We start from the raw sequence: 27,523 nt of genomic DNA, 5'->3' as shown, positions 1-27,523 counted from the left end.
ACTATAATGAGTATTTATATATATATCCAGTTTGGAAATATGATTTGTTTTAAAACTTCATATAAGTTTTCTTTAGTTAAAAATGAAAACTTATTCCCCCCTCCTGCTTTTTTATATTTTATTTAAGGTCGTATCTAATAGTAATATATACCACATACACATTGATGTTAGATACTGTGCACAAAAAAGTCCTTGGTTTAAATGACTTTTAAAAATGAACAATTAAATAAGTGCCACGCCCCCTAAAACTCACGAATGTCCTCAACCAAGGATAATGACACTAGTTACGCTGATTTTTTGTTTTGATTAAGAGAAATGAGTGTGCAAATAATAACAAGCTCATTCGTAAATACTAAGACGAAAAATGTACATAAACATTTGACACAAAGTGACAGATAACACGTGCTCGTTTGTTTACAAATATAGGAAATGTTCATTTCCGGACGTGACGTCACTTCAGCCATTTTCTTGAAAGCGAGGGTGTGCCGAACTGAAGTTTATGGGTCGGGTAAGACTTTTTACGATGAAACTTTATAGCATTCCCCAAATACTCAGCAAAAGTGTCAATCATATAGCATGATAATCAGACTTGTGGCCAAACTTAAAAAACCCAACTTTAATAGCATCCGGTTTGCATGAGCCATCTTCCGAAAGATGCTGGAAGATGACCCAAAAACATTTCCCCTTTTGGACATAAGGGCAATCAACCATAAAATAGGTTTAAAGTTTTCTTGATAATAATGTCTTTTGAATAGACAACATATTTGATATGATTTGATATCTTCTTAGAGACACTCGGAGGTGTTTTGTTACTTTGACACACATACATTTTTGTGTACATTTTTGACTTTTGTATCCTACCCGATTCTTGTCTGCATGCATTACTGTGTCTGTGGAGCAGGGTAACCATAAATTATAGATATCAGTTAAAGGATTTATTTAAATAACAGGTTTGAAAAATCATTAGATAGAAGTAACAGAAAATAGGCATGATTACTAAGGTTATAGATTGAACATAATAAATGACATGTCAGTGGTGAGGGGGATAGGACCTTTATTGGGACTCTGGGATCGGTGTTTTTAAGCTCGGAATTTCAGGATTGATCCTTTCGAGATCCTGAGAATTCTTTTTTTCTAATTTCGGGATGTGGGGATCAAGTTTATTTAAATTCGAGATCTCAGGATTTCGTGTTTTTAAGCCTTGGATTTCAGGATCAGGACCCCTCCTACTCTCCCTCAGTGGTGGATCCAGAACTTTTCATAAGTGGGGCCCGCTGTTTGGCTGTGACTGACCTAAGGGGCCCCCACTCAAATCATGCTTCAGTGGTTCCCTATATAATCAACAAAATTTCCAACGAAAAGGTGGGATCAGGCCTCCCTGGATCTGCCTTTGCATGCATACAATACAACAAAAAATATGATCTGAATAATTATATAAACGTTACTTGAAACTGCATCAAAATGTTAGATAATTACAAGTTAGCTGGGAAATTGTAGCTCAGCGTCCACAAATACTTAAAAATATAATGAGGTCATAAGAGCTACAGTTCTGCAGCTAATTACAATTATGCAAGAAAAAGTTGATCAATTCTATTTTGAGTTTGTCAGTCATTGTGTATCTGGTTCCTGCAATGACGGATAAAAAAAGTCAAAAAGTCGAAAAAACCCACAGCAGACGGCATGATTATCTTAACTACTAGTTATGTACAGTATCAACACACCATAGTAGTCCTTTTTAAAATGTGTGTATATCAGTTCTTCATGTATGATATACAGAACTGAGGAATAATTCTTGTCTTCGCTGTAGAAATACATGTATACAAATATGAAGGTTAACTATTGTGATTGGAAGTGTTCGATCGATTGACCTTATTTCTAATTACCTGCCATTTTCTATAACATTCTAGTAAATTTCTCAAGGTAAAAGTCTGATGCTTGAAGGCAACAGGGAAAAATGTATGACATTCCAAATTTTGTATATAATCAAAATGTTTTGGAGGTCAATGGTTGCGGATTCCTACAATTTATTTCAAAATCTTAAAGAAATAGGTTTTGAGTTTGATACCATGGAGGTAATAATTCTTTATTTCAATAGGGTTAACATATACCTGCCAACTGTCACTATTTGCGGGGGATTTCCCCCATGGAGGCTCCCAATTTGAAATTTTGAAAAAGCAATTTTGTCCACAATTTCAAACAAAACAATTACTTTCACAATGACATTAGGCTTATAAAAGTATTAAGAAGCCAAAAAACAACATTAAAATTAAATTAATTTGAAGGCCCCCATGAAAGTTTTTTAGGACTTCGATAGCCATCTTGCACGTTAAACCCCATGGGCCAGCATTTTGAAAAGTTGGCAGGTATGAGGGTATGTACACTTGCAAATGTAGCACAGTAAGCGATACAATTTATTTTTCCCAGAAGCCCTCATGTGATTCATGTCCATATGGGTTCTGACCTTGTATTCAGTGTCAGTAATTATATATAAATCATGTTTAGTTTTGCGATAGTGTGACCCATTACTGATCATGACAACTTTTTGAAATAGAAGTGGTTGTCTCTTTCCACTGAATTATTGCACATTCAGATAAAGAGACAATGATTTAATCCTAGGACTTCAACCCAAATACTTGTCTCTTCAAGTGTAATCTTGAACTTTATTACAATAAACTGTTAATTTGTAAGCTGATTGTACTTTACATGTAATGATTGCATGACTGGGTATTTTGCTGGAGCAAACTAACCTAGCAAAATTGTTGTTGGTAAAAGTTTAAAATCTAGGGAATAGACTTCCACATGATGAAAGATTAATATAACCATTGATAACAAGTTACACAAGCAGTAAATGGTCATTTTCTGTATAATTAAAGAGCTATGTCTAAAATCAGCCTGACTGGGCAACTGCATCCCTGTTGTGCTTTCTTTTCCTTTTATTATCCATATTTATCAGTTGTAATTAGAATACACAATTAAAAAACAGTATCATAATCAATAGAAGCAATCAACTGGAACTAATTACCTGTCATTTCTTTTACACAGTCATTTAATCATTACACAATTGTTTATTAAAACATCAATATTTATCACATGTGATCAACCATGATCAAATTTAATTAGTCTAGAATAAACAAAAGGATTATAGTAAAGGTATAATGTAATAATTTAATATGATTGGTTGATTTAAATGATTAAAAATTAGGACAATCCAAAGGGAAATATGGACACAGATTTAAATGCTTTACACACTGAAGATCCCACCCTTATTTTGGACACTGTCCTGTTAATACTGACCACAGTGTTAATTATTTTATTCATAAATAATCATGTCCAACCTCTGCAAATACATCATTTAATGTATTTATATACCCATATATAATATATATGAGTTAAATTTTAAAAAGTCTAATTAGATTTTCTTGACAATTCATTGTATTAAATTGATAATTCATAAATGTTGATTTTTTTGTGCCCCATTTACCATTTATGGGCATTATCTTTACTGGTCTGTGCGTCCGTTCATTTGTCTGTCTGTCCCACTTCAGGTTAAAATTTTTGGTCGAGGTATATTTTTTGATGAAGTTGAATTTCTAATTTTAATGCGAAATTAGAGTTTGTTCCCCATTTTCACAGTCCACTGAATATAGATGGATGGACACATTCTTGTTTAAAATTTATAAAAGAGAGAATACATGTATGTAAAAGATTTTCTTTTTTTTGCAAACCTTTTGACAGTTTCTTCATTTGAATGTATTCTTTAAACTACTCATAAAATATGCATATACATGTACATTTGTATTAGACACTCACTGTTCAAGTGCTTTTGATGTACAGTATCCTGTAATTGTGCATCTGTATGTTTGTTTCTGCTTCAACTTTACTATGTATTATTGTATACATGCACATATTGCACATTATGTTTGTCAAGTTCTACCTCATTTGCATATAAATTGAAAACCAAGTACATGTACAATATAAAAAAATCAAATTGGATTTTGATCAATCGATTATAATATTCAAGACGATCCCCTCCCCTTATTATAATCTAAGAATATTGATTGAATGTGGGTATCATTTGGTTATTATCATAAATTTTTCCTGTTTTTTCAGGGGTGGATTCAGGCATGGTCGTCAAGTGTATGCCCCCTAAAATTTGCAAAGCATAGGTTGTCCTAAGCTTAAATAAAAAATATTTGATAAGTTTACTGATAAAAGTGTTTGCTTTTCAACTAACCTAAAATCCTGGATCCACCCCTAATTTCAAGTGATTATGATATCATAAGTATAAGACCTTAAAAAAAGTGAATACTATTTTTGTGACTGCTAAAAGCCACAAATATCCTTACTAGGTAAAAATGGATGTCATTTTTTAAGATTTTGGCAGGAAATCATGAAATACGAAGTGTCATTTGTGGATTGTTCTACCAGGTGGTTTAGGTTCAAGAGGGTTACAACGTGTCAGTCTCTTGTTTATTGCTAATATACTTGACTGAATAAACGAAAAGAATGTTCTAATTGAAACACATGTATTGTTATATATCTATCAACAACCCAAAGATACATGTATATGTAAGCAAAAAAATATGACTAAAGGACCATTTGAATGTAATGTTCAGGAAGGACACTCCAAAGGCATTTTTGGGAGAAATTTAAATAAATTTTGTCATCAGCAGTCATTCTTAGGCCCGAGAACACAGTTATTTTGTAGTGCATTTCTTTTAGACAATAAATTCAAATTAAAAAAATCGCACCTGCTCTTTCTCAAAAATATTTTTACAGTGAAGTGTACTACCAGTGAGACAAATAATATCAAAATTATAGAAACTTCTACCAGCTCTAACTCAAAATATTGACAATTCTGTGTTAAGGGGGTGTAAAATTCAGTTTGACAGCTTCAGACGTGATAAAATTTGACCTTTTAGAACTGGACCAATTCACTACTTAACATAAAGTTTCAGCACCCAAATTTTTTTAACATGTAATTACATCCCCCTACTTAATATTTCATGCATTTAATATAAAGAAATAAATTGGGAAAGTGTATTAAATAAAACATGCAAGTTATACACTGTTTACACTAGGGACTATATTCGTAGACAACGAAAACCAAAGGACGATAACTGTGTCCTTGGACCATACATATAGAAATTTGGGTTTGCCATTTACAAGACTGAATTTATAATTCTTCAAATTTTCTTGGGAATGTATTACAAATTTAACAAAAAATAAACAGGACTGTTTATATTTTCATAATTTGGAGGACTGGATCAGAGGTTAATCTGGTGCAAGTAAATAGATTTTTTTTTTGTAATATCCTTAGGGTTTTGAATGAATGACTGTGTGATGCGCACCTGTATGTGTGTTGTTGTGTCTGTGCTTGTCACTCTCGCTTTCAGCATTCATCACTGGCTAGCAGCTTGCTGTGAAAAGGAGAGCCGAGTGCGTAAGTCTTTCCTGCCAGTTAAAGCCTCTCATGCAGTAAGACCTATGTGGCCCAGATATGGGATCCTCCACGAGGTGATAGATGGAAACTGGGCACCTCACGGCCCCAGGCAAAACCACAAGGTCTCGGAGGAGGTTTGGCCCCTAGATGCACGGCATGCTAGGCCCACCGGTGAGTGGACACGCCCTGGTGCCTGCAAACCAAACCCCCAGCTATGGGAAAATAGCCCCACTGCCTTGTGGGTGACTGTGGAAAGTCAAAGGCTATGGGAGACAACCCAGAAAGAAATCCGGACAGATGCAATTCGTTAGCATGGTAATGCAATCATCTACGGGAAGGACTACCCAGAGAGAAAACCCGGCCCACCAGAGTGGAGGTTGGACGTTGGGCTAACTACCCAACTCTGTAAAAAAGAACTTGTTACAGAAACCAGAAACGCTGAAGAAACCCAAGATTGGTGTACTGCTGAGGAACCAAACATGACACATTTGGGGGAAAGCCGAAAGGAAGCCCAAAAGCCGATCGGTTCCATAGTAGCGCCAAAACAAAATATGTATATAGGATGTTGGAATGTTAGAACAATGGCAGACATATCTAAAGCAGCACAAGTAGCTAAGGAAATGAAAAATTATGGTATGGACATATTAGGTATCAGTGAAAGTAGATGGAAAGGATCAGGTGAAACCAAGCTTCAAAGTGGAGACACGGTGATCTATGTTGGTGATGATGAACATCAAGTCAAGGGAGTAGCCATAATGATGAATGAAAGAGCTAAGAAATCATTGATGGAATGGACACCAATCAACAAGAGAATGATAAAGGCAAGATTCTATTCAAAGTATAAGAAACTGACAGTAATTCAAGCATATGCTCCAACAAATGATGCAAAAGAGGAAGAGAAAGAAGAATTTTACCAACAACTACAAGACAATGTTTCATCCTGCAATAAGAATGATATGCTTATAGTTATGGGAGACCTGAACGCAAAAGTAGGCAAAGACAATAGCCATATGCAAGAGGTGTTAGGAAAACATGGATGTGGGACAATTAATGAAAATGGTGAATTATTATGTAATTTCTGCCAAATCAACGGCCTCATCATAACAGGCTCCATTTTCCCACATAAGGAAATACATAAAGTAACATGGAAATCCCCTGATGGCAAAACAACAAACCAAATAGATCATATAATGGTACGAGGGGACATGAGGACATCAGTATTGGATACAAGAGTAATGAGAGGAGCAGATGTGTATACTGACCACTACTTAGTAAGGTCTAAGATCAGACTCAAACTGGCAAGAAATAAAGGTGACAAGAACAAATGCAAAAGAGAGAGATATGACCTAAACAAGCTAAAAAGTATGGATGTAAGGAAAAAGTACAATATTGAAGTGAGAAACAGATTCCAAGTACTAGAAGAAGGTAACATAGAAGATCCAGTGTTGAAATATGAAGGTGCAGTAGAGATATACACTGAGGCAGCTAAACAGGTATTGGGGAGCAGTAAAAAGATCAGTAAACCATGGATAACCAACAATACATGGAAAATGGTTGATGAAAGAAAAGAAATTAAAAAAAGATTAGAAGGAACAAGATCAGAAAGATTAAAAGTGAGACTCAGTGAAGAATACAAGCAGAAAAATAAAGGGGTTAAGAAAAGTGCCAGAGAGGATAAAAGGAAGTGGTACAATATGATGGCTGAAGATGCAGAAAAAGCAGCAGAAAATGGCAGAAGCAAAGAGCTTTATAACATCACTAAAATACTAACAGGTGAAAGAAAGAGGCAACACACAGGAGTAAAAAGTAAAGAAGGAGAACTGAAAAGTGAAAGAAATGATATATTGAATAGATGGGTAGAACATTTTAGTGAAGTTTTAAATAGGCAAGATCCTCTTCATCCAATTTCAGAGGAAGATGTAGATATGGCAGAAATTATAATAGAGGAGAATGGACAGTAGCTGAAGTTAAAAGAGCACTAAAGAAGACACAAAATGGGAAGTCAGCAGGAATAGACAGTGTAACACCAGAGCTTATAAAGGCAGACATCGACCTTACAGCAGAGAAAATGGCAGAAATATTTAACAGCCTATGGGAAGAAGAAAATTGGCCATCAGACTGGAGAAAGGGATTGATTTGTAAAATCTTTAAGAAGGGAGATATGACAGATTGTAACAACTGGAGGGGAGTGACTCTTTTACCTGTTTTCAGTAAAGTTTTCTGCAGAATGTTAATAGAAAGAATAAAGGAAGGAATAGACAAGAGATTGAGGAATGAGCAGGCAGGATTTAGACCAAAAAGAGGAACAACTGAACAGATTTTTATCCTTAGAAACATACTTGAGCAAACAAATGAATGGAGGGCAGCTTTAATAATACTTTTTATAGACTTCGAAAAAGCATTTGACTCTGTCCACCGAGAGAGTCTATGGTATATCATGAAGAGCTATGGAATACCAGACAAGATAATAAGAACCATAAAGGAGATATATAAAGGATTTAAGTGTTCTGTCATAGATCAGGGAGAAACATCAGAATGGTTTGAGATAAAATCAGGAGTGAAACAGGGATGCGTAATGTCAGGTTTTCTTTTCCTTCTAGTCATAGACTGGATCATGCGGAAAACAACTGCAGACAAAGCAAGAGGGATACGATGGAACTTTAATACTGTTCTAGAAGATCTTGACTTTGCTGATGACATCGCACTTCTTTCCTCAAAATTTAGCGATCTTGATGAAAAAACACAGAAATTAACAACTGAAGCTGAAAGAGTTGGAATGAAACTTAACCCCCAAAAATGTAAAACTCTGAGATCCCAGCAAACAAAGAATAAAGAGTTGATAACGTTATACGATCAGAAAATAGAAGATGTAGACAAATTCACATACCTGGGAGCAGTCATGGACAAAGAGGGAGGAGGCAGTTGTGACATCAAAAACAGAATACAGAAAGCAAGAGGGACATTCCATCGCCTAAGAAATATATGGTATGCAAGAGGAATTGGCCGAAAAACAAAAATACACCTATATAAATCATTAGTAAGACCTGTATTATTGTATGGATGCGAAACATGGAAATTAACAAACATTGAAGAAAAGAAACTAAATACTGTAGAACACCAATGCCTAAGAAAGATCCTAAAAATAAGATGGCAAAGTAAAACATCGAACAAAACAGTAAATGAAATAGCTAACACCAGAAACATCAGTTGCGAAATCAGAAGGAGACGGTGGACATGGATAGGACATACATTAAGACGTGAAAGAGACAACAACAGCTATGTAGCTCTACAATGGGCACCTGAAGGGAAAAGAATTAGAGGAAGGCCAAAAACTACATGGAGAAGAACAACAGAGAAAGAAAGGAACCAACAAGGATGGACAAGTTGGAACGTAGCCAGAACAGCGGCAAAAGATAGAAAAGGGTGGAAAAACAGCGTGGAGGCCTTATGCGACTTCTGGCGCGGAGAGAATTAAGGTTAAGGTAAGGTTTGAATGAACAGACAGGTCATCAGCGGTTATGAACAAACCTACAGTTCAGAGACCACTACTACAAAACATTGGTACATTTGTAGAGATTATATATATTGACCCCTGATGAGTCAATAAAGGTCTTGACTTTTTTAGTCATAATTTATGCAAAAATAAAGATGTGGATATTGCCAATGAGACAAATTAGAGACCAAATGACACCAAAATAAGCAACCTAGTATAGGTCACCATTCATTCCTACTATAAACAGAAAAAAACAAAACAAATCTTAAGTTGAATTGTTCATCACCAATTATGTAGTTAAAGTTATAGGGTTAATAAAAAAGACACCATTTAAAAAGAACCACATATTTTTATGAAAAATATAGAACTGACCAATAAGGTTTCCCAGAGTCAACTATGTTTTTTTTTTTTTTTTATTATTTTATGAATGGCTTTCATTTATTTTGACTTTATTGAACCATAAAACTAATTTTTGACTCTTCACATTGAATAATCCGCGAAGCGGATTATGTAAAATGTGAAGAGTCAAAAATTAGTTTTATGGTTCAATAAAGTCAAAATAAATTATTGCCATTCATTATAAATAAATTTCTATGAAAAAAATAGGCTCAAAGAACTTTTAATACTATTTATATTAAAACAATAACAACATACACACATGTTGGCGTATGAATACACAACATCAGAATGGGCGTGTCTCCATAAAAATTGATAACATTGAAAATAAAACTAATACTTTTAACCAATCAGAAGACAGTAAATACACCAAATTTATTTATAAAGCGTTATCGAATTTTGATGATTTTGACCAAAGTTATAGTTGTTTAAATATATTAACGAAAGTGAAATGGTTAATATTTATCAGTGTGTGTTACATCAGGAGTGAATGAACAGGATCTGACAAAGACAATACTTTCACCAAATTAAAAAAAATGAAGTCCATACAATTATGCTTCAATATGCACCTTTCAACTCATGAGTTTTTAAATTCCAAAATCAAACTAAAAAAAATTAAGTTTTTGGTGCTTTTAAGTGAAGTATAGATGGGAAACATTGAAGGTGACAAATATATTTTGTACATATGTGTCCATGCACAATTTGTATGTAGACCATAGTCAAATTTATACCACAATATAAGTTTCTTAGATTATGTCCAAACTCAATGCAGCAAAACAACTGTTTTGAAATGTATATGATGGCAGATGATACATAATTGTGTCCATATATGATAAAAAAAAATAATAATTTAAGGTCCTTAGATTATGATATTAATTTGGTTGCACATTTTTGATGATTCAATTCATAAAGTTAAAAATGAATGGAAGAATCATAAAATCAAATTAAAGACTTAATACAGGCTTCTGCTGTAAAATCTAGTCAAGTGAAAACGATATTGGATTTCATGAAAGGCAAACTTTGAAAATGAGTATCGGACATTTTGTGGAATGGAAGCAATTTATTCATGGGGTTTGATATCCTAAAATGTTATGAAGTAGACATAGTCGTGTATTGATTATGATGTTGTGCATTTTCTATTGATCTCCACCACCAAGTTGTTTAGTGATAACTTATTCTTTAATTTGATTTATTGCTTAAAAAGTTTGGCGGACAATATTATGGAAAACTTCTCCAATTAATTTCCTTAAGTTTTCCATGTTAAAGGGGGTTTGTTCTAGCTGTAGAATTAATGTTTTAAAGAAGAGGAAGGGGTGGGAAGATTGAAAACATTAGTTTTCTTGTTGGACTTGTTTTACATTGTCATTTCTGGGCCTTTTATAGCTGACTATGTGGTGTGGGCTTTGCTCATTGTGGAAGGCCTTACGATGACCTATAGTTGTTAATTGCTGTGTCATTTTTGTCTCTTGTGCACAGTTGTTTTGTCCCATTATAAAGTAATTGGCTTTGAAAGTGAGAGTTGTTAATCATGTTAGTTACTAAAAAGTAAAAAAACAAAAATACTGAAATCTAAGGAAAATTCAATATAAAAAGAATTAAAATCCTAAATTAAATGGTAAAATCAAAAGCTCCAACACATCAAACAAATGAGAAACAAGTGTCATTTATTCCTGAATTGGTTAAGGCATTTTCTTGTGTAGAAAATGTAAATTAAATGTGAAATTCAACTAAAATTAAAAATTTGGCAAAACGATTATTATAAGTATATTGAAGTGACAGAATCGACATGATGATGGTGGTCACTAACCGGTAGAAGTAGAAGGTATAGATATCAGATATATCAGAACAGTGTGTTCATTGTATCAGAGTAGTAGTACATCAGGATGTGAAACAACAAAACATGTCTATTTTGACAGATACACTGTTTATGTTGTTATTAAACCAATAAATAATCAATGGCTGTATTCAAGATTAGATAATTGGTCTAAATGACATTTCTGCATTTATTTAATAAAAATTCAATTTGACCAGTGATAAAAAATATTTTTTTCTGTATTCCAGAATTTTTTTCTCTGTATTCCAGAAAATTGCTTGAACATTCTGAAATTAAACAAGCATATTTTGAATTTAAAGCTGTATACATCATGTACATGTATATATGCAAAAATGATCCACCATCCTGAAAGATTTATCAGACATAAACATGTTAAGGGGGTTCGCGGGTCTAAATCATTTATATAGGATTTCTCTATATTTTTCTATAAATGAATTTTATCTTAAAGTTAATAGAAAAATAAAATAAAAAAGTAGGGTCACCGTTTATTTGCGCTCACAATCTGCCTTCGAAAGAAGCATACATTTTTGTAAAAGTGTTTTTTTTCTGTTGAAGTAATAAGAGAAATAAAGTTAATATCGAAATAAAAAAAGAAATTTATTACAGAAATCGCTAAAATTTTACAATAATTTAGTTTAAGTACAGCTTATATGGAAATTATATTAAAAAATATAGGTCACTGATGAGTTGAAAAAGATATTTCAATTTTAAAGCCAAAAAATGGCATTTTTCCACCAAAGGGAGAAAATTTGGAACTTTTTCAATGATGTATACATTTTAAAAGTCATCTGGGGCCAACACGAATTGATTGTTTTGAATGATTTTTGTACCATATGATAAAATAACAACTACAAAATGTAACAAATAAAATTTGTAATGAAAAACAAATGTTTAATTTTTTTCTGAAATTTTTGTACCCTCGAGCCTCCTTAAAGGCAAAAATAAGAATATATTTAGAATTAAAATAATTTTGAACAACATGGGCCTAATTGCTGTCATTCAAAACTTAAACAATCCCAGTCCACATGATCCATGTTTTAGAGATGTTGAATTACAGGTCTTCGCTTCATCTAATATTTGTACCTGCACAACCTTTGAATCTATAAAAACAATACCACCAAAAGTATTATAAATGATGTTAAATAGACAGGATAGTAAAGTTGTAAACAGGTGTATTAAAGTAATTTACATAATTCCTATTATTCAAGTGTTGACATGCATGTTGACAATTAATAAATGATATTGACCCTTCCTGTCCCCGCCTAGTGAGGTCATTGGTCAGTGAGGGACAGAAAGCGTAATTTGTGGTCATTTCGTACACAAGTACATGTATTTATATAATACATGTCGTAAACTGCAAAATAACCTAGGGGTCTTAACATGTCCTGTTTACATATATGATGTAGAATAAGACTGTTACGAGAGCTATTTTAATTATTTTTGTGTACAGTAATTGAAAGTCTTTTTTTTAAAGTAAAAAAGCAGGATATATATATGTGTGTATGCGATTTAGATTTATTCCTTGAATGATAAAATAATTTCTTTGATCTGTGTGTTATATTGTGATTCTGAGTACATGTGTGTTCGTAATTGTTTTTTTTTAAACTAAAAAAATAATTTTAAAACTAAAAAGCAGGATATGTATGTGTGTGAAATTTAGATTTATTTATTATATGATAAAAAATTTCTTTGATCTCATTCTGTGTGGAATATTGTGATTGTTAGTGTGCATGGTGTGCAGGTACGTAAAATGTTTTAACAAACAAATATGTAATACTAGAATTAGCCTCTAAAATAAAAATTGTGTAGATTTGCATTGTAAACCAGCCATAGTAAATGTTTTCGGAGACATCTAGTGATTAAAAATACTTGTACAAATTACAGAAATTTACAGCTGTAAGTGTAATTTACAAATGTGTAAGAGAAATATAGTAAAAGCCTCAAAAATAGAAATGTGTAGATTTGCATTGTAAACGAGCCATCGGAAATGTTTTTTGGAGACATCTAGTGATTAAAAATACTTGATCAAATATAAAATTTTACCACTGTATGTAATACTAGTTATGTAAATCAATAGAGGAAATCTATTTGGTAGTGTCATTATATTTTTCTGCCCATGAATCTCAACTGTGATCGGCTAAAAATTGTTGTGTCCTTGGAAAGTGAAAACGTCTGGGAAAGTCTGGAATATTTGCATTGGACCAAAAAGGAAATTCTTTTTGAGTTGTGGTTAGTAGCTTTTTGAATATTTTGCATACCTATGAAATAGTACATTTTCACCACAAATATATCCTGCAGCTATTACAGTTGTGTTTCTAAGTTGTCATTGATAAAAACTACACATTTATATAGAAGAATTTACAACAAATAAGATAGTGCATTATTCCCAACAATTACTTAAGGACTTTAAGAGGTTAATGTCCTTTATAAAGGTTTGAAGAAGCAAATTTTTTTTAAGGTTTTCATTTTACATGTACATATATAATTTTATTTCTTTATTAAGATATTTGTACAACTACTTACAAATATTTTTATGATCACTAGGAATAAGCTTGCGATATAGGATGTATGTTTCTTAAGCATTCAATCGTCAGCTCTGTCAATGACTTAATCTTTTTATGCACTAGCTGCTAGCGACGTGAGCATTTTGTGTTACACTCAGGTTACCTTTAACCGTCCAAACCTCGTTCCCAATCCACAAGCTTGAATGGGGGCATGATCAGCTGCTAGGCGAAGGGAGCATTATGTGTTAGACTCAGTTACCATCCATACATGACAGTATGTCTGTCCCATTTCACATATATTATTAGCAAGCTTGAATGGGGGCATTCCTGACCTCATATACTCTCTTCTTTTATTTTACTAGCTATCATGGCTATAGGCAGTGTAAAACAAACGCCAATCGACCAACCAGTTATAAGTCTGTATTATGCCAGGTTACTTTTGCATGGTGAAGATACATAACACTGAATAAGCATCTGTCCAAGCAAATGTCATCAGCTGGTCTCTATTTTCTTTCTACCCTTAGTAGAGTTCGTAACTATTGTATAATTTATGAGTCTGAATATCCCTTGCGCTTTGTTTTCTTTCTACCCTTAGTAGAGTTCGTAACTATTGTATACTTTGTGAGTGAATATCCTCTTGGTTTCATTTGCCTTTCTTGTTTAATTCTCACGAGTTATAGGGCTGATACACTCTCTTCTTTAATTTTACTAGCTATCATGGCTATAGGCAGTGTAAAACAAATGCCAATTGACCAACCAGTTATTAATCGGTATTATGCCAGGTTACTTTTGCATGTTGAAGATGCATAACACTGAATAAGCATCTGTCCAAGCAAATGTCATCAGCTGGTCTCTATTTTCTTTCTACCCTTAGTAGAGGTCGTAACTATTGTATACTTTTTGAGTGAATATCCTCTTGGTTTCATTTGCCTTTCTTGTATAATTCTCACCAGTTATTGGGCTGATGATGGCAAGTGATCCCTCGAAATTAATTTGAGTTGCAATTTACAGTACTCGTTAATCACAAGGTGATTTAGCTTAAACAATCTCTATTAGTATGTGACGAGTGAACCAACACCTTCTAACGGAAAAGCTGATAGAGTAACCAAGATGGATACCGAAGTATGCTGCGGTTGTCTTAAAACCTCATGGAAATATAATATGAAGAGACAACAACATCTGGGTTACCGCAAGGTGATAGTTTTATTGAGTCGACATGTTTCGCCGCTAATGCGGCGTCATCAGGACCTAACAGTTAATATGCTGGTTGTTGAATTGATTTGAAATATTTCGCTCTATACTACAAACCCACCCACTCCTTTTTTGGGGAAAAATTTGGTTGCTAATATAGGGAATCACTGAAGGGTGACTGAAGCCCGTGAAAACGAAGTTGGTTAACAGTATTCCATCATGTCCATACAGGCAATAATTATATACAATCAAACTTTCTGCAGACACCAGAAAAACGTTGGATTACAAGGCTGTAACTACCATTGAGGCAAGTAAGGCAATTGCCTCACTAAAATTTCGACACAATTTATGGTCTTCTGACCAGTAGTTTGAATAGATGATGGTAGAGACTGGCTTTTCGTAATGTGGTAATAAACAAATGGGGTGTTATTTTCTGCCAGACACTCGATTATCATATCATGCACTGACATTGATAAATCAGTCAGAATTGGACAAAAACTGACCCTTTGAGACTAGTCAGAATTGGACAAAACTGACCATTGGGACCCATTTGTCTGGCATTTGAACATCTTGGGAAGAACATGCAATATCAAAATAAATCTTCATCAGAAAGTTTATTGAGTATGTTGAGATGTGAAGGCTATAAATTCCATATTATCAAAAGGAGGTGTGATCTTGCATAGGTCAGGGAGGACATAAGTCTGCAGTCAAAACCAGAAGAAATATTCCCTGAAGAAGTTAAGTTTATAGTTCGTTTCTGTGTGTGTGTTACATTTTAACATTGCGTCATTTGTTTTCTCTTATTTTTGAGAGTAAATTCACATTGGGATAAGACATGTCACGGTACTTGTCTATCCCAAATTAATGTATTTGGTTTTGATGTTATATTTGTTTTTCTTGTTTGGATTTTGTCTGATGTTCGGTCAGTTTCTCTGTGTGTTACATTTTAGTGTTATGTCGTTGTTCTCCTCTTATATTTAATGCATTTCCCTTGGTTTTTGTTTGTTGCCCCGATTTAGTTTTTTGTCAATGGATTTATGAGTTTTGAACAGCGGTATACTACTATTGCCTTTATTTAACCTTCAAAATCATTTATCAGAATAAAAAATGTTAAACTGCTACATTTACATGTAATTTAAAACATATGAATAGATTTGATTGTGATTAATTATAAATTAAATTACCAGAGTAATCTCCCCTTTAATATAAATTTCTTTAAGTATTAAGAAAATAAAAAGTTATTTAACATTGGAACACATTATTACCGTAAGATAAAATGATAGAACAGCTTCATTTTAGCAAAGTACATCTTATATTTATGAAAATGTATTGTATTTTAATGAAATGATGATAATGTTTGCTTATTTTGGTTAAATAGACACAAGTTAGTAGAAATCAAAGATGGCAATAAAAAGAATGTTCATGTTAAAAATAACTTACTACATCACTCTTAGTATGAAGAAGGGGGAAGTTTATTCATGGGATAAACATGATAAAGCTGGTCAAACTGTCAGTAGTAGAAATAGAATGAAAGCACATCTTATTTAGAGACTAGGCCTAATATAAAATATTGTTTGTTTTCCCAATCCCGACCGACCCTACAAAAACAATCCTATTCCAAAAGAAATATTGTCAAAACTATGTCAAATATTATTTTATTCATTTCTGATTTTCAGACTTGCCATATCGAAGGATATTGTTCTAGCTTTTTGGAAAAAATAAAATAATTTCCCTACCTACCTACCTACCTACCCACACCTGGCTTAGCAGGGTCGGGATTGGAAAAACAAACAATATATTAATCTACGCCCTATAATTATTTAGTTTTTGTCTTTTTATTGAGTAACATGATAAATTGTCTTGTTTTTAGCTCCATATCACCAGTATTTACTCATGGGTTTTTAATATGATTTGTGATGTTTTTAGTGATGTATTATAAACTAATAATTGTCAATTTGGATTATTTTTGTATATATGGCTGTTTTTTCTGTCTTTCAAAATCTTAGACAAAAGCAGCATTTAGACCCAGGTTTATTTTGAACTCCTTTATATTTGACAAAACTTACCAAGGGGTCTTCAATGCAGCCAGTAATTCCTGCACCCAGAGGGGTCCTGCAGCTGACCCCTTAACAAAATGTATGATAGTTCAGTGATAATGGACGTCATACTATACTCCGAATTATTCTCAAGAAACTAATATTAAAAATAAAACAAAATAAACAAAGGCCAGAGGTTCCTGACTTGGGACAGGCACAAAAAGGCGGCTGTATGTGTATGTATTTACAAAATGACTAAATGTACTTCACAGTAAAATTTCCAGGTGCATGACTTGAAGCTTACTTTTATGAGAAAAGTTGTTTTAAAATTGATAACCCCTGAATGTTAACAAGGTGCTGGTTGAAGATAAGGCATTAAGAAATTCTCTGATTGTAAAATGATGTAGAAGTTCAAAAGATACTCATTAGGTTGTAACAAATCTATTTATAGATTTCTCAAACTGCTTTAATGACTTTTACAAATGCTCACCTGCAGCACATCAAGGCTAGAAAAGTAATTTACAGGACAATTTACATGTTGCTTAGGAATTTGTGAAGAGATTATTATTTTTGAAGATTTATACACAAAAGTCAGTGTGATGTTTGGTATGGATAACTATTATGGCCACATATATTGTGGCATACAATCAATGTTAGAGTACATCTTCCATGTCTCAGGGTGGAGCTGTTCTGTGACATGATTCAAATATGATGCTGGGTTATTTTATTGTCTGCATTTTTTCAGTACCTTTTTTGTAGTTGAGAAATTTTGTGTACATGCTATCATTTTAAGAATATGAATATTATATGTGACCTTAAAATGACACTAAAATCGTAATCTATAGTGTCTTATGTCAGGAGAAGTGTGGTTAGTCATGTATTTAAAATAAGTCAGTGAAATATTTCCTAGAAAGAGGCATCTATCTGTTGAGTTTATTCTTTCTATAAATATTAATGTTTAAATTAATCGAAACATTTGAAGATTAATTATAATTTTATTAAACTGGTGATATAGATTTCACATGAGAGAACAGCCAGGTGGCGCTGTCCAAGGTCATACTTCAGAGCTTTGAGGATCTAGTTGTATTTTAGGGTGGGTACAATTTCACAAGAAATTCCCAAGTGGTGGGCATGTGAAATCTATATCACCAGTTTAATAAAATTATAATTAATCTTCAAATGTTTCGATTAATTTAAACATTTTATTAAACTGGTGATATAGACGATTTCCCATGAGATTTTAGAGCACAACTAGATCATCAATCCACGTTGAATTGAAAAACCTTCTTTAGGCTATGTTAATACTAAATATTTCAAGTCATATATCTTTTAATAAACATATATACATTTGTACATTAATGTATCATGATCATAACATAAATATCATAAAACACCATATTACATTTAGTTACTTGATGGTAAAATTTTTTGAGCAAAATTATTTCCAGTTTCAATAATTATTGTTTTATTATAAAATTTTTGAAATGTTTTTGCAGATTGCCACCCTGCACTTTTCATAATAGTGTCTATTTTAAGTCCTTGACTTAATGCTGCTGACGTTGATGCTGAACGACAGCTATGTGGACCAAAACATTCAATGTTTATTCCAGAACTTTTCATAACAGTTTTTACCCATCTAGCAATTGTACTTTTCGTGACAGATTTGTATGGTTTAATTGTAGAAATAAATACTTTTTGTTCATTATTTCTGAGAGTTTTTGTTTTCCTTACATACTCCTCATAAGTTCTCAAAATACACAATTTTTCATTGATAATATATCTATCAAATACTAAAGGTTTCATATGTACACCAGGTTTAGTTTGTTTTAACAATTCACTAACATAAGCAACCATTGTGTCTCCTTCAATTTGAACATTATCTAATTCTAATTTATGTATAGTTTGACATCTTTGTCCACTCAATAACATAAACAACATAGCTAGTTTTTGTGATAACTCTAATAAAGACAACTGTTCATTGTCCGATATCTTATCCAAATATGTTAATACTTTGTTAACATCCCAAATTTTACTATATTTTGGTAAACTAGGTTTTTTAGTGAAAACACCTTTCATAAACCTTTTAACTAAAGTTTCTTTACCAATATTTCTATTACTAACTAAACTACACAATGCTGAAATAGCCGATTTAGCAGTATTTATACCACTGTAACCTACATTCTGTTCAAATAAAGAATTTAAAAACTCAAGTATCACTTCGGTAGGGGGATCAAACAAATTAATTTCCCTTTCACTTGAAAATAGTTTCCATTTCTTGAGATATGATTTATATTGTTGTGATGTACTAGATCTCCATGATTGTAGAATGATGTCGGCAACATTGTTTGAAACTCCTTTACTTTGGAGATGTTCCCTGACACACAAAAAATCCCAAGTTGAAGATTTTTCACTGGATGTAGTTTTTGTAGATTTCCTGGAAATATTAAACTTTTTTGTGGTAGTAAGTATGGTTGTTGACAAGTCTGTTGTAGAAGAATTGGAAACCATACTTGAGTTGTCCAAATTGGTGCTACAATCAATGCTTTGTTGACTTTGTCTGTAATTAACTTCTGCAGCACTTTTCCCAGAAGACTGAAAGGAGGAAAAATATAATATACATCAGAACTTGTCCATGAAAAAGTAAAAGCATCAATAGCCATTGCATTTACATCTGGCAAAAAAGACACATACCGTTGTTTTTGTTTATTTAAACCAGATGCAAACAAATCAACTGTTATTTTGTCAAACACTTGTTCAATTATCTCAAAAACCTCTGGTTTTAACATCCACTCCATATCCTCATTAAGTTTTCTAGACAATTTGTCAGCTATAACATTGTCTTTCCCTGGAATATGTGCAACACTTAGCCAAATATTCCTATCAACACACCAGTGCCAAATCTCTTTAGTAAGATTATGTAAAGAAGGTATACGTCCCCCAAAATTGTGTATATAAGATAATGCCACTGTGTTATCAACATACAAGCGTATATGTGTATCATGAAGCATATGTCCTAAAGATTGCAATGTTAATAAAGCTGCTTTCAATTCTAAAAAATTGATATGTTCAAAAATTTCATCATGAGTCCAAAACCCATTATCAGTCAATTGGTAGGTTTTATTAAAACCACCCCAACCAGTCTTACTAGCGTCACTATAAAAAATAACTGATGGTTGTGAAATAGTCATCGACTTGCAGCTGGACATAATATTATCAATCCACCAATGAAGTAAATCTTTACATTTAATATCCAACTCAATAATCGCATCAAAATTGCCTTGATTACCTTTCAAGGACTTATCTTTAAAATGTTCTAAATCCTTGAAATACAAAGGAGCATATTCCACCCCTGGTTCACTAGCTACCATTTTCCCTATTACACATGCTAAATCTCTAATTGTTACTTTCTTTTGATAGAGAAGCAGTTTACATTGTTCTATTAAACTCTTTTTCCTTTCAGGAGTTAACTGTAAAGTCATATTTAATGTGTTTATAATGAACCCTAGGAAAACAATTTCTTGAGTAGGTAAAAATACTGATTTTTCAGGATGAATTGTAAATCCTAATCCATCTAGTAAAGTAACAGTATCTTCGATATTTTTCAAACACTCATGATATGTATCACCCAATAACAAACTGTCATCAATATAAGGCACATTGACGTGTCCCATTTCACGTAATTTTCCATAAACAGGTTTCAACAATTTGGTAAAAACCCTTGGGCTACTCGATAACCCTTGCGGAAGTACTTTGAATTGGTAGTGATCATTTTTCCATCTAAATCTTAGATATTTTTTATCACTTTCTTGTATTGGTACACTATAATACGCATCTTTCAAGTCAACTGAAGCCATAAATTGGTTTAATTTAATGTTGTTAATAGCAGTATGCAGAGTTTCCATTTTAAAATGTTTTTTGACAACATTATCATTGAAAGATTTGAGATTTAAAATTACTCTAACACTACCATCCTTTTTTGGTCTAATAAAAATGTTAGAATAATATCCATGAGTATCATTACATGTATTTGACACTTTTTCAATAATTTCTTTCCGTAAAAACTTTTCAATCTCTTTCTGAATTAAATCACTTTCGTGTTCATTAAATTCAATTGTTTTTGGAATAGTATTTTGAAATGGTATATTGTCTAGTTCAATAGTATAACCAGTTAAAACATTTCTTATCCACTTATCCAAAGTTAGTAAATCCCAGTTTTGAATGAATACCGAAATCTGTCCTCCAATAAAATTATCTGGAGTATTGTAAAACTTGAACATACAAGTACTTACAGATACATTTAATGTATTGTCTTTGGTTTCTTCAGTTTCTTTTTGTTTTTCGCCCAGAATTTGTCCTTTGGCCAGAATTTGTCTTTTGGCCAGTTTTTGTCTTTTGCTGGACCCCAATGACTGTCCTTTGACCAATTGTGCTTTCTTTTCCCTAAAAAAACACCTCCTGATTCCATAGATAACTTGTCTGACCTTTTGTCATCTTTGTCCAATTTGTCCACCTTTTCATCCAGGTTGTCACCGAACAAAAATTCTGTAACAGGTGTGTCTACTTCACACAATTTCCTGTATTTCCCTGGGACTATAGGCCTTATCATCTGCTTTCTTTTTCTGTTTGCCGTACATATCCCATGAGTTAAAACTTTAAACAAGTCTTTGAATATGGGTTTGGTTTCACTCATGTCCCCTTTTGTCTTTATAATATTCAAAGCCTTGAGTACCATGACCAATGCTGAACTACATGTCTGAGTCACCTTTTGCATCGCCACATCTCCTTCTCGTTTGGTTTTTAGCACCTTCCATAATTCTCTGTTTACCAGAGGTACCTAAAAAAATCAATTGAGCATTCATAAATGCTTGACCATTTTATCATGATAATAGAATTAATAGTACCGTTGAATAAAAATGAACTTCAATCTCAAAAAACATTATCGTTCAATTATAAATATACTTTTTGCTTTATTTTGCTTTCATCTTAACTATACTTATATCTAAAGCAATATAATATATAACCTGAAAATATACCTTTATCTTTTTGCAATTTTCAGGCACCAAATACTTGTCTGCTAACTTTTGATACTCCTCGTCTTTCAACGGTTTCTCTATTGCTGTTTCAGCAAGTTTTGCCATAGCACTATCTATCTCAGGACCAAACTTTTTGTCCTCTTGGTACTCTTTCTCTAACTCTAGAAAGAAGTCTTCGTCTACCTCATCCAACATTTGATCAAGAGAACAACCAACATCTTGGTCATCTTGTTCCTCCTCAGACTCCATATCATCATCTGATATGTCTGACAATTCAGGAATGTCATTGACACTAACAGTTACTGTCCTATCGGACTCTTTTTGTGATTGAGTTTTAGTTTTATTCAACTCTTTTCCACTAACTTTGTCTTGCAATTGCAAAATGTTCACGGCTAAATTAGCCATTATTTCTGTTTGGGACTTTTCCATACTGGAAAACTTGTTCATCATGTCCTTCATTGTAGGACTGTTATTGTTTTCATGATCGTTAGTTTCACTTTCGCTTTCCGGGTTTCCGGACATGCGTAGAATTGCACTACCCTCGGGCATGCGCATTGCATCCGAACTTCTATTTATACTTATAGTGTTCATATCGGTTTCGTGGTTTCCCACTGTTTCAGAAACCTTTCCTGATTTTATTTTATATATCTCTTTCGTACGACGTTTTACCATTTCGGCAAAATTGTTCCTTTCGGACGTCGAATTACCAATATTACTATCCGCCATTATGATGACCACTTTGGTCAATATAGCAGTGTTAATCTATTAAATCCACACGGTTTTTGAAACCATCACACAAAAATTACGGAATATCCATCAATCAAAATTGTTAATAAATAAAGTGAAAAATACAGTAAGTCCTACAAAAATATATAACGGATAAAAATGTCGAAAAACTAATCAAGCTCATAAAATTGCACGTACGACCTCGGACAACAACGTGACCGCAATGACCTTGGACAGCGCCACCTGGCTGTTCTCTCATGGGAAATCGTCTATATCACCAGTTTAATAAAATTGATAATATGTTCAATAGCCTATAGTCCAGATGTTTTTGTGTTGTATTTCGGAGTAGCCATTACAGATGCATCCTATAAATATTGACCACTGTTTAACGTTTGTTTGTTTAATTTCATACAGAGATCAATACATTGTGAGCTACTGTTCATTCGGAAATTATTAGGTGCATTTATTATTGCAATTTTTTAAGAATAGACAAAAAAGCTAAGTTTATATTGGTAATTTCAGGAAAATATGCATACAGATATATATCAGAATGCTAGTTATTCTTATTGCGATAATCACTTATTCCCATAATAATTATTTACTGATAGTAAATTAACAATACTGATTTTCCAGTATGCGATGTGCATTTTGACATGCCTTCAATGATTCTCCAGGCCAAAAATATTTGAAATCCTAAACACAATACAAAAGTTGCAGAGCTTATTAAACCAAAACAGCAAGAGCTTTGCATGCAGGAAATATTTGAAAGATTTGATTCCAAATTTTATAACAGCAAAATTCAATCAAACAATTATTCTAATGCAGTTTGTATGTAACAATTTTTTTCATTGGCTAAAAGTTGCCGTCAAATCCACAGTTGACCAGGCGTAACTAAGGAGGGACAACCATTTTGAAATAATTGAATCAACAAATGTTCGATTACTACTATATAATCGAAAATAAAACAACACCTACCTCGAATTTGCCGTTTTAATGTTATTTTATCCGAATTTGAAGCGTACAGGTAACGTTATAACCTCCGTTTTGGAAGTTTTCAATTGTATGACGTCACGTTTACCCATGACGTCTTTGCGCCAAAATCATTCATGAAGTTTCGCGGATTTTTTTTTTATTTGTCAAATTTAGACATTTTTCCAAGTTTTATAATATTGTTTTATTTTGAAATGCATTAGAATCGGAATAACAGTACTGTAGTTGAAGAGTTGCCACCGTCAATTTTGATTTGACGGTTGCAAATCTCCGTTTTACTGTCTCCGCTACGCGTCGCCAGTAAAACTGCATTTGCGACCGTCAAATCTACAATTGACGGTGGCAACTCTTCAACTACAGTACTGTTATTCCTTAATTAGTAAAAGTATTATTGAAACAAGAACATTTTACGATATACTGTATGAAAGTAAGGAAATGTAGTATGATTGCCAATGAGACAGCTATCCAGCAAAGATCAAATGATGTTGATGTAAGCAACTTTTATTTATATCATGTATATTGTATGTGAAACATAAAAATTTTAAACACAATTTTATTTCTATTTTCAGAACCTAAGAAAACACTGATGTTGTCAAAGTAAACTTTCAGCATGCACTGATATAAAGAGGTAAGAATTGTTCTTATTTCAAATATTTTATATATATCAACCCTGGATTTTGTCCTCAGTGGATATGCTAGTCTTAATGACGATTTAACCTGGTATCAACCTCATTTAAAGGCTATGAATGTATTATATGTAAGTGTAAGCTTGAAAACTGTCGGAACATTGTAGAGAGGTACACTATGAATACACAGCTATATTTGATTTAGCCTGATGAAAAATTAATAATGATTAATAGAACATGCTAATTCACAGCTTGGTCTTAATATTTGACTCGGTTCTTGAAGTACAAAATATGTGCTTGATACATCAAATCCAGAATTTTCATTGGTTGAATTCTTGAGACTCAGTACCATAATTGTCCTCTGGCTGCAAGCTTAGATGCTACATGTATTCTTTTTGAATAAGGGAAATGTTAGGTTAGAAAGATATGTTATGACAGCTTAAAAGATGGAATAGGTATGTACGTAATAAGGGAAAGTATATTGAAGAGAATACATACATTGTACAATATATACTTTCACCTTTTTTGTGTCATAAGGTTGCTGTCTCTTTGAGCTTTGCCCTCAAATCTCCATAAGTTTATTTTTATATATCAATATGTCAAACCCTATCCAAAGTCTGTCCTCGATTTATAAGTTATTAACAATATCCACATTCTTCTTGTAAGGAAATTGGCGTCTAAGTGTAGAAGGATTGTACTTTAGTTTTATAAAGACATTAGATATCTTAATCATTTTGACCTTAAAATGTTTGGTGACAAGTTACATCGGGAGAAGAAAGAAACCATGTTGTATATATTTGTTGGTATGACACATTCAGTTCAGAGACATGCAGATAGTACATGCAATTAGTAATACACTAAATTTGTACTATGCAGTTAAGAACTAGAGTCAGTACCCTTTCGCCAGACATGCAAATAAAACACAGAATTAAATACACCACATTTATACTATGCAGTGTAGAAAAACACCATTTCAATATGCATGCAGATAATACATGTGAATTAGAAGTAGATGTACTATGCAGTGCAGAGAAATAGCCTTTCACCATTCATGCTGATAGAACATGAAATAAATAATACACCACATTTGTACTTTAACAGTGTAACCTGCCTAATCTGACACCTGCATATTCCAAAATTCTGCTTTAACCGACACATTTTCATGGTCCAAAAATTAAATATGCCTATTCTGAAACCCTGCTTAACCCTACATTTTTTTCTGGTCCCCCAATGTGTCTGATTACACATGGTTACACTGTATATGCAGTTTTGAAAACTACCCTTTCACCACCAGGGGTCACCACATTTCTGAAGTGACTTCTCCCTGGCAGCCAAACAGGGAGTAGTGAAGACCCCTTTCAATATGCATGCAGATAGTACATGTGAATTAGTAGTACACAAAATTTGTACTACATGTATGCAGTACAGAAAAACACCCTTTAACATGCATGAAGATATTATGTGTAAATAAAGAATAAAACTATCTAGGTACTATAAAGTGACAGTGAAGAAAAGAACCTTTTCATCATACATTGCCATACATGCAAATAGAACATGAAATAATTAGTCATAAACCTAAAATGTACTTTGCAGTGCAGAGACATACCCTTGTAACATGCAGGAAGATGGTATATATGTAAATTAAGAATAAACTACAAATGTACTGTTAGGTGTGAGCCAAGGGTCCGTGTAAAGTTATGAAGGCTGTACCTTGACATATAATGGTTTACTTTTATAAATTGTTATTTGGATGAAGAGTTGTCTCATTGGCACTCATACCACATCTTCCTATATCTATAGACTATGTAGGGAAAAGTTCTTGAATTAATATTACTTATCTGAAAAGTCCTTAAAATGAATCGGGGTAGACATGATTATTAAGGGTAGGTGGAGGCAGAAAACACAACTATTATATTTTGGCCCAAATATGGTAGTCAGTTCTCACTCTTTTGTACATGTCTCAGAAAAAGGGAGAAGGTTTGGTACCATTAAAATGTTTAATCCAGTTGCAAATGTTTGCACCTGTCTTAAGTCAGGAATCTGATGTACAGTAGTTGTCATTTGTTTATGTAATTTATACATATTTCTCTTTTCTTGTTTTTATATATAGATTAGACCATTGGTTTTCCCGTTTGAATGGTTTTACACTAGTCATTTTGGGGCCCTTCATAGCTTGTTGTTCGGTGTGAGCCAAGGCTCCGTGTTGAAGGCCGTACTTTAACCTATAATGGTTTACTTTTTAAATTGTTATTTGGATTGAGAGATGTCTCATTGGCACTCACACCACATCTTCCTATGTCTATATACCTCTGTTTGTAATTTGAGATATTTCATTTAATGGACATTCTCATGTTAACCAGCCAGCCTAGTTACAAAATATATTTTATCTATTCATATTTCCAAATAAATTACGTTAATTGGGATATAATGAACGAGTTCTGTAAAATGTCACTGGTTGTCATTTTGACAAATATCATTTATCCCCAGATGTCCTGGGATATAATATAACAGGATGGGTGATATTTCATAGAAAATTAATAAAAAAAAAATTATACTTCAATGCCAGATAATAAGTACAAAATATTGATCTGATAAAAATGTGTTCAAAATATTTTATCTCATATTTATAATGTTATTAATTAATTTATTCAATTTTATAAATGGCATTGCTTTTAATTCATGATTTTTTTATGAGCAGGAAAACAAATGTTTATTATTAAAATTGTCTTCATACATACTTTTTTTGAGGACTTAAACCTGTCATTTCAAATCCTTGAAATTCCAGAGATTTGCCACACCAGCCTCACAGTCATAAAACTTCCGAGCATGATTTTTGTACTCAGACTCAAAAATCAACCAATCAAATTGCTGGATTTTATGTTTCGAGCATGATATTTGTGCTCCAAGCACTGAGCAAAGTTTTAGGCCTGAAAGTCTTCCATGAAGATAATAGATTATTGCTCTAATGAGCATTGTGAGATAACTTACTTTTGTTTATATATATATGTTGTTCATATGTTTGCAAAATTTTTGAAAAGTATTCAACTAAGCAATGAAAAAACCCCCAAATATCTATATCTGCTTGTGAGATTTCTGTGAAAATGAAGTATTAAAAACATAATCTTACGTTTGTATGTATTTAAATATTGTTTCATGAATTTGATTTTTTTTTAAAGCATTCAACAATGCAATGAAAAAAAACCCAAAAGTTTACATCTGATACTGAGATTTCTATATGAATGAATTATTAA

The 27,523-nt window shown here is 32.8% G+C and overlaps 3 protein-coding genes across 9 annotated transcripts in view; 2 read left to right on the top strand and 1 right to left on the bottom strand.

Annotated features, from left to right (window-relative positions):
• The first annotated feature begins 426 nt into the window (after positions 1 to 426).
• LOC134718714 (talin-1-like) overlaps positions 427 to 27,523 on the top strand; it is a 146,274-nt gene continuing 119,177 nt past the window's right edge. For 6 of the 7 annotated variants that reach the window (XM_063581395.1, XM_063581394.1, XM_063581392.1 and 3 more), the window contains exons 1-2: positions 427 to 508; positions 24,216 to 24,274. The gene's annotated coding sequence lies outside the window, so the exon portion shown is untranslated. Of the gene's footprint in view, positions 509 to 13,373; positions 13,396 to 24,215; positions 24,275 to 27,523 lie in introns of those variants that run through there. The other variant, XM_063581384.1, reaches the window with a different exon arrangement.
• Positions 6,025 to 7,404, top strand: LOC134717810 (uncharacterized). Its single transcript, XM_063580304.1, has one exon. It carries the CDS (start codon positions 6,025 to 6,027, stop codon positions 7,402 to 7,404), a length of 1,380 nt encoding a protein of 459 aa, XP_063436374.1.
• Positions 19,356 to 22,865, bottom strand: LOC134718712 (uncharacterized). Its single transcript, XM_063581382.1, has 3 exons — positions 21,931 to 22,865; positions 21,187 to 21,731; positions 19,356 to 19,489 (listed from the first exon to the last, which is right to left on the bottom strand). Exons 1-2 carry the CDS (start codon positions 22,654 to 22,656, stop codon positions 21,195 to 21,197), a joined length of 1,263 nt encoding a protein of 420 aa, XP_063437452.1. The 5' UTR covers positions 22,657 to 22,865; the 3' UTR covers positions 19,356 to 19,489; positions 21,187 to 21,194.

The sequence above is a fragment of the Mytilus trossulus genome, chromosome 5 (assembly GCF_036588685.1).
Source record: "Mytilus trossulus isolate FHL-02 chromosome 5, PNRI_Mtr1.1.1.hap1, whole genome shotgun sequence".
Lineage (NCBI taxonomy): Eukaryota > Metazoa > Mollusca > Bivalvia > Mytilida > Mytilidae > Mytilus > Mytilus trossulus.
Note: the sequence above shows the minus strand (reverse complement) of the source record. Positions and strands in the feature narration are given on the sequence as shown.

Bases quoted from the DNA above. Each gene is read 5' to 3' on its own strand.
- LOC134717810 (XM_063580304.1), top strand. From the start codon at position 6,025: ATGGCAGACATATCTAAAGCAGCACAAGTAGCTAAGGAAATGAAAAAT.
- LOC134718712 (XM_063581382.1), bottom strand. From the start codon at position 22,656: ATGGCGGATAGTAATATTGGTAATTCGACGTCCGAAAGGAACAATTTT. The intron at 21,732-21,930 runs GTATATTTTCAG...TGATTTTTTTAG, and splicing joins AAAATTGCAAAAAGATAAAG to GTACCTCTGGTAAACAGAGA.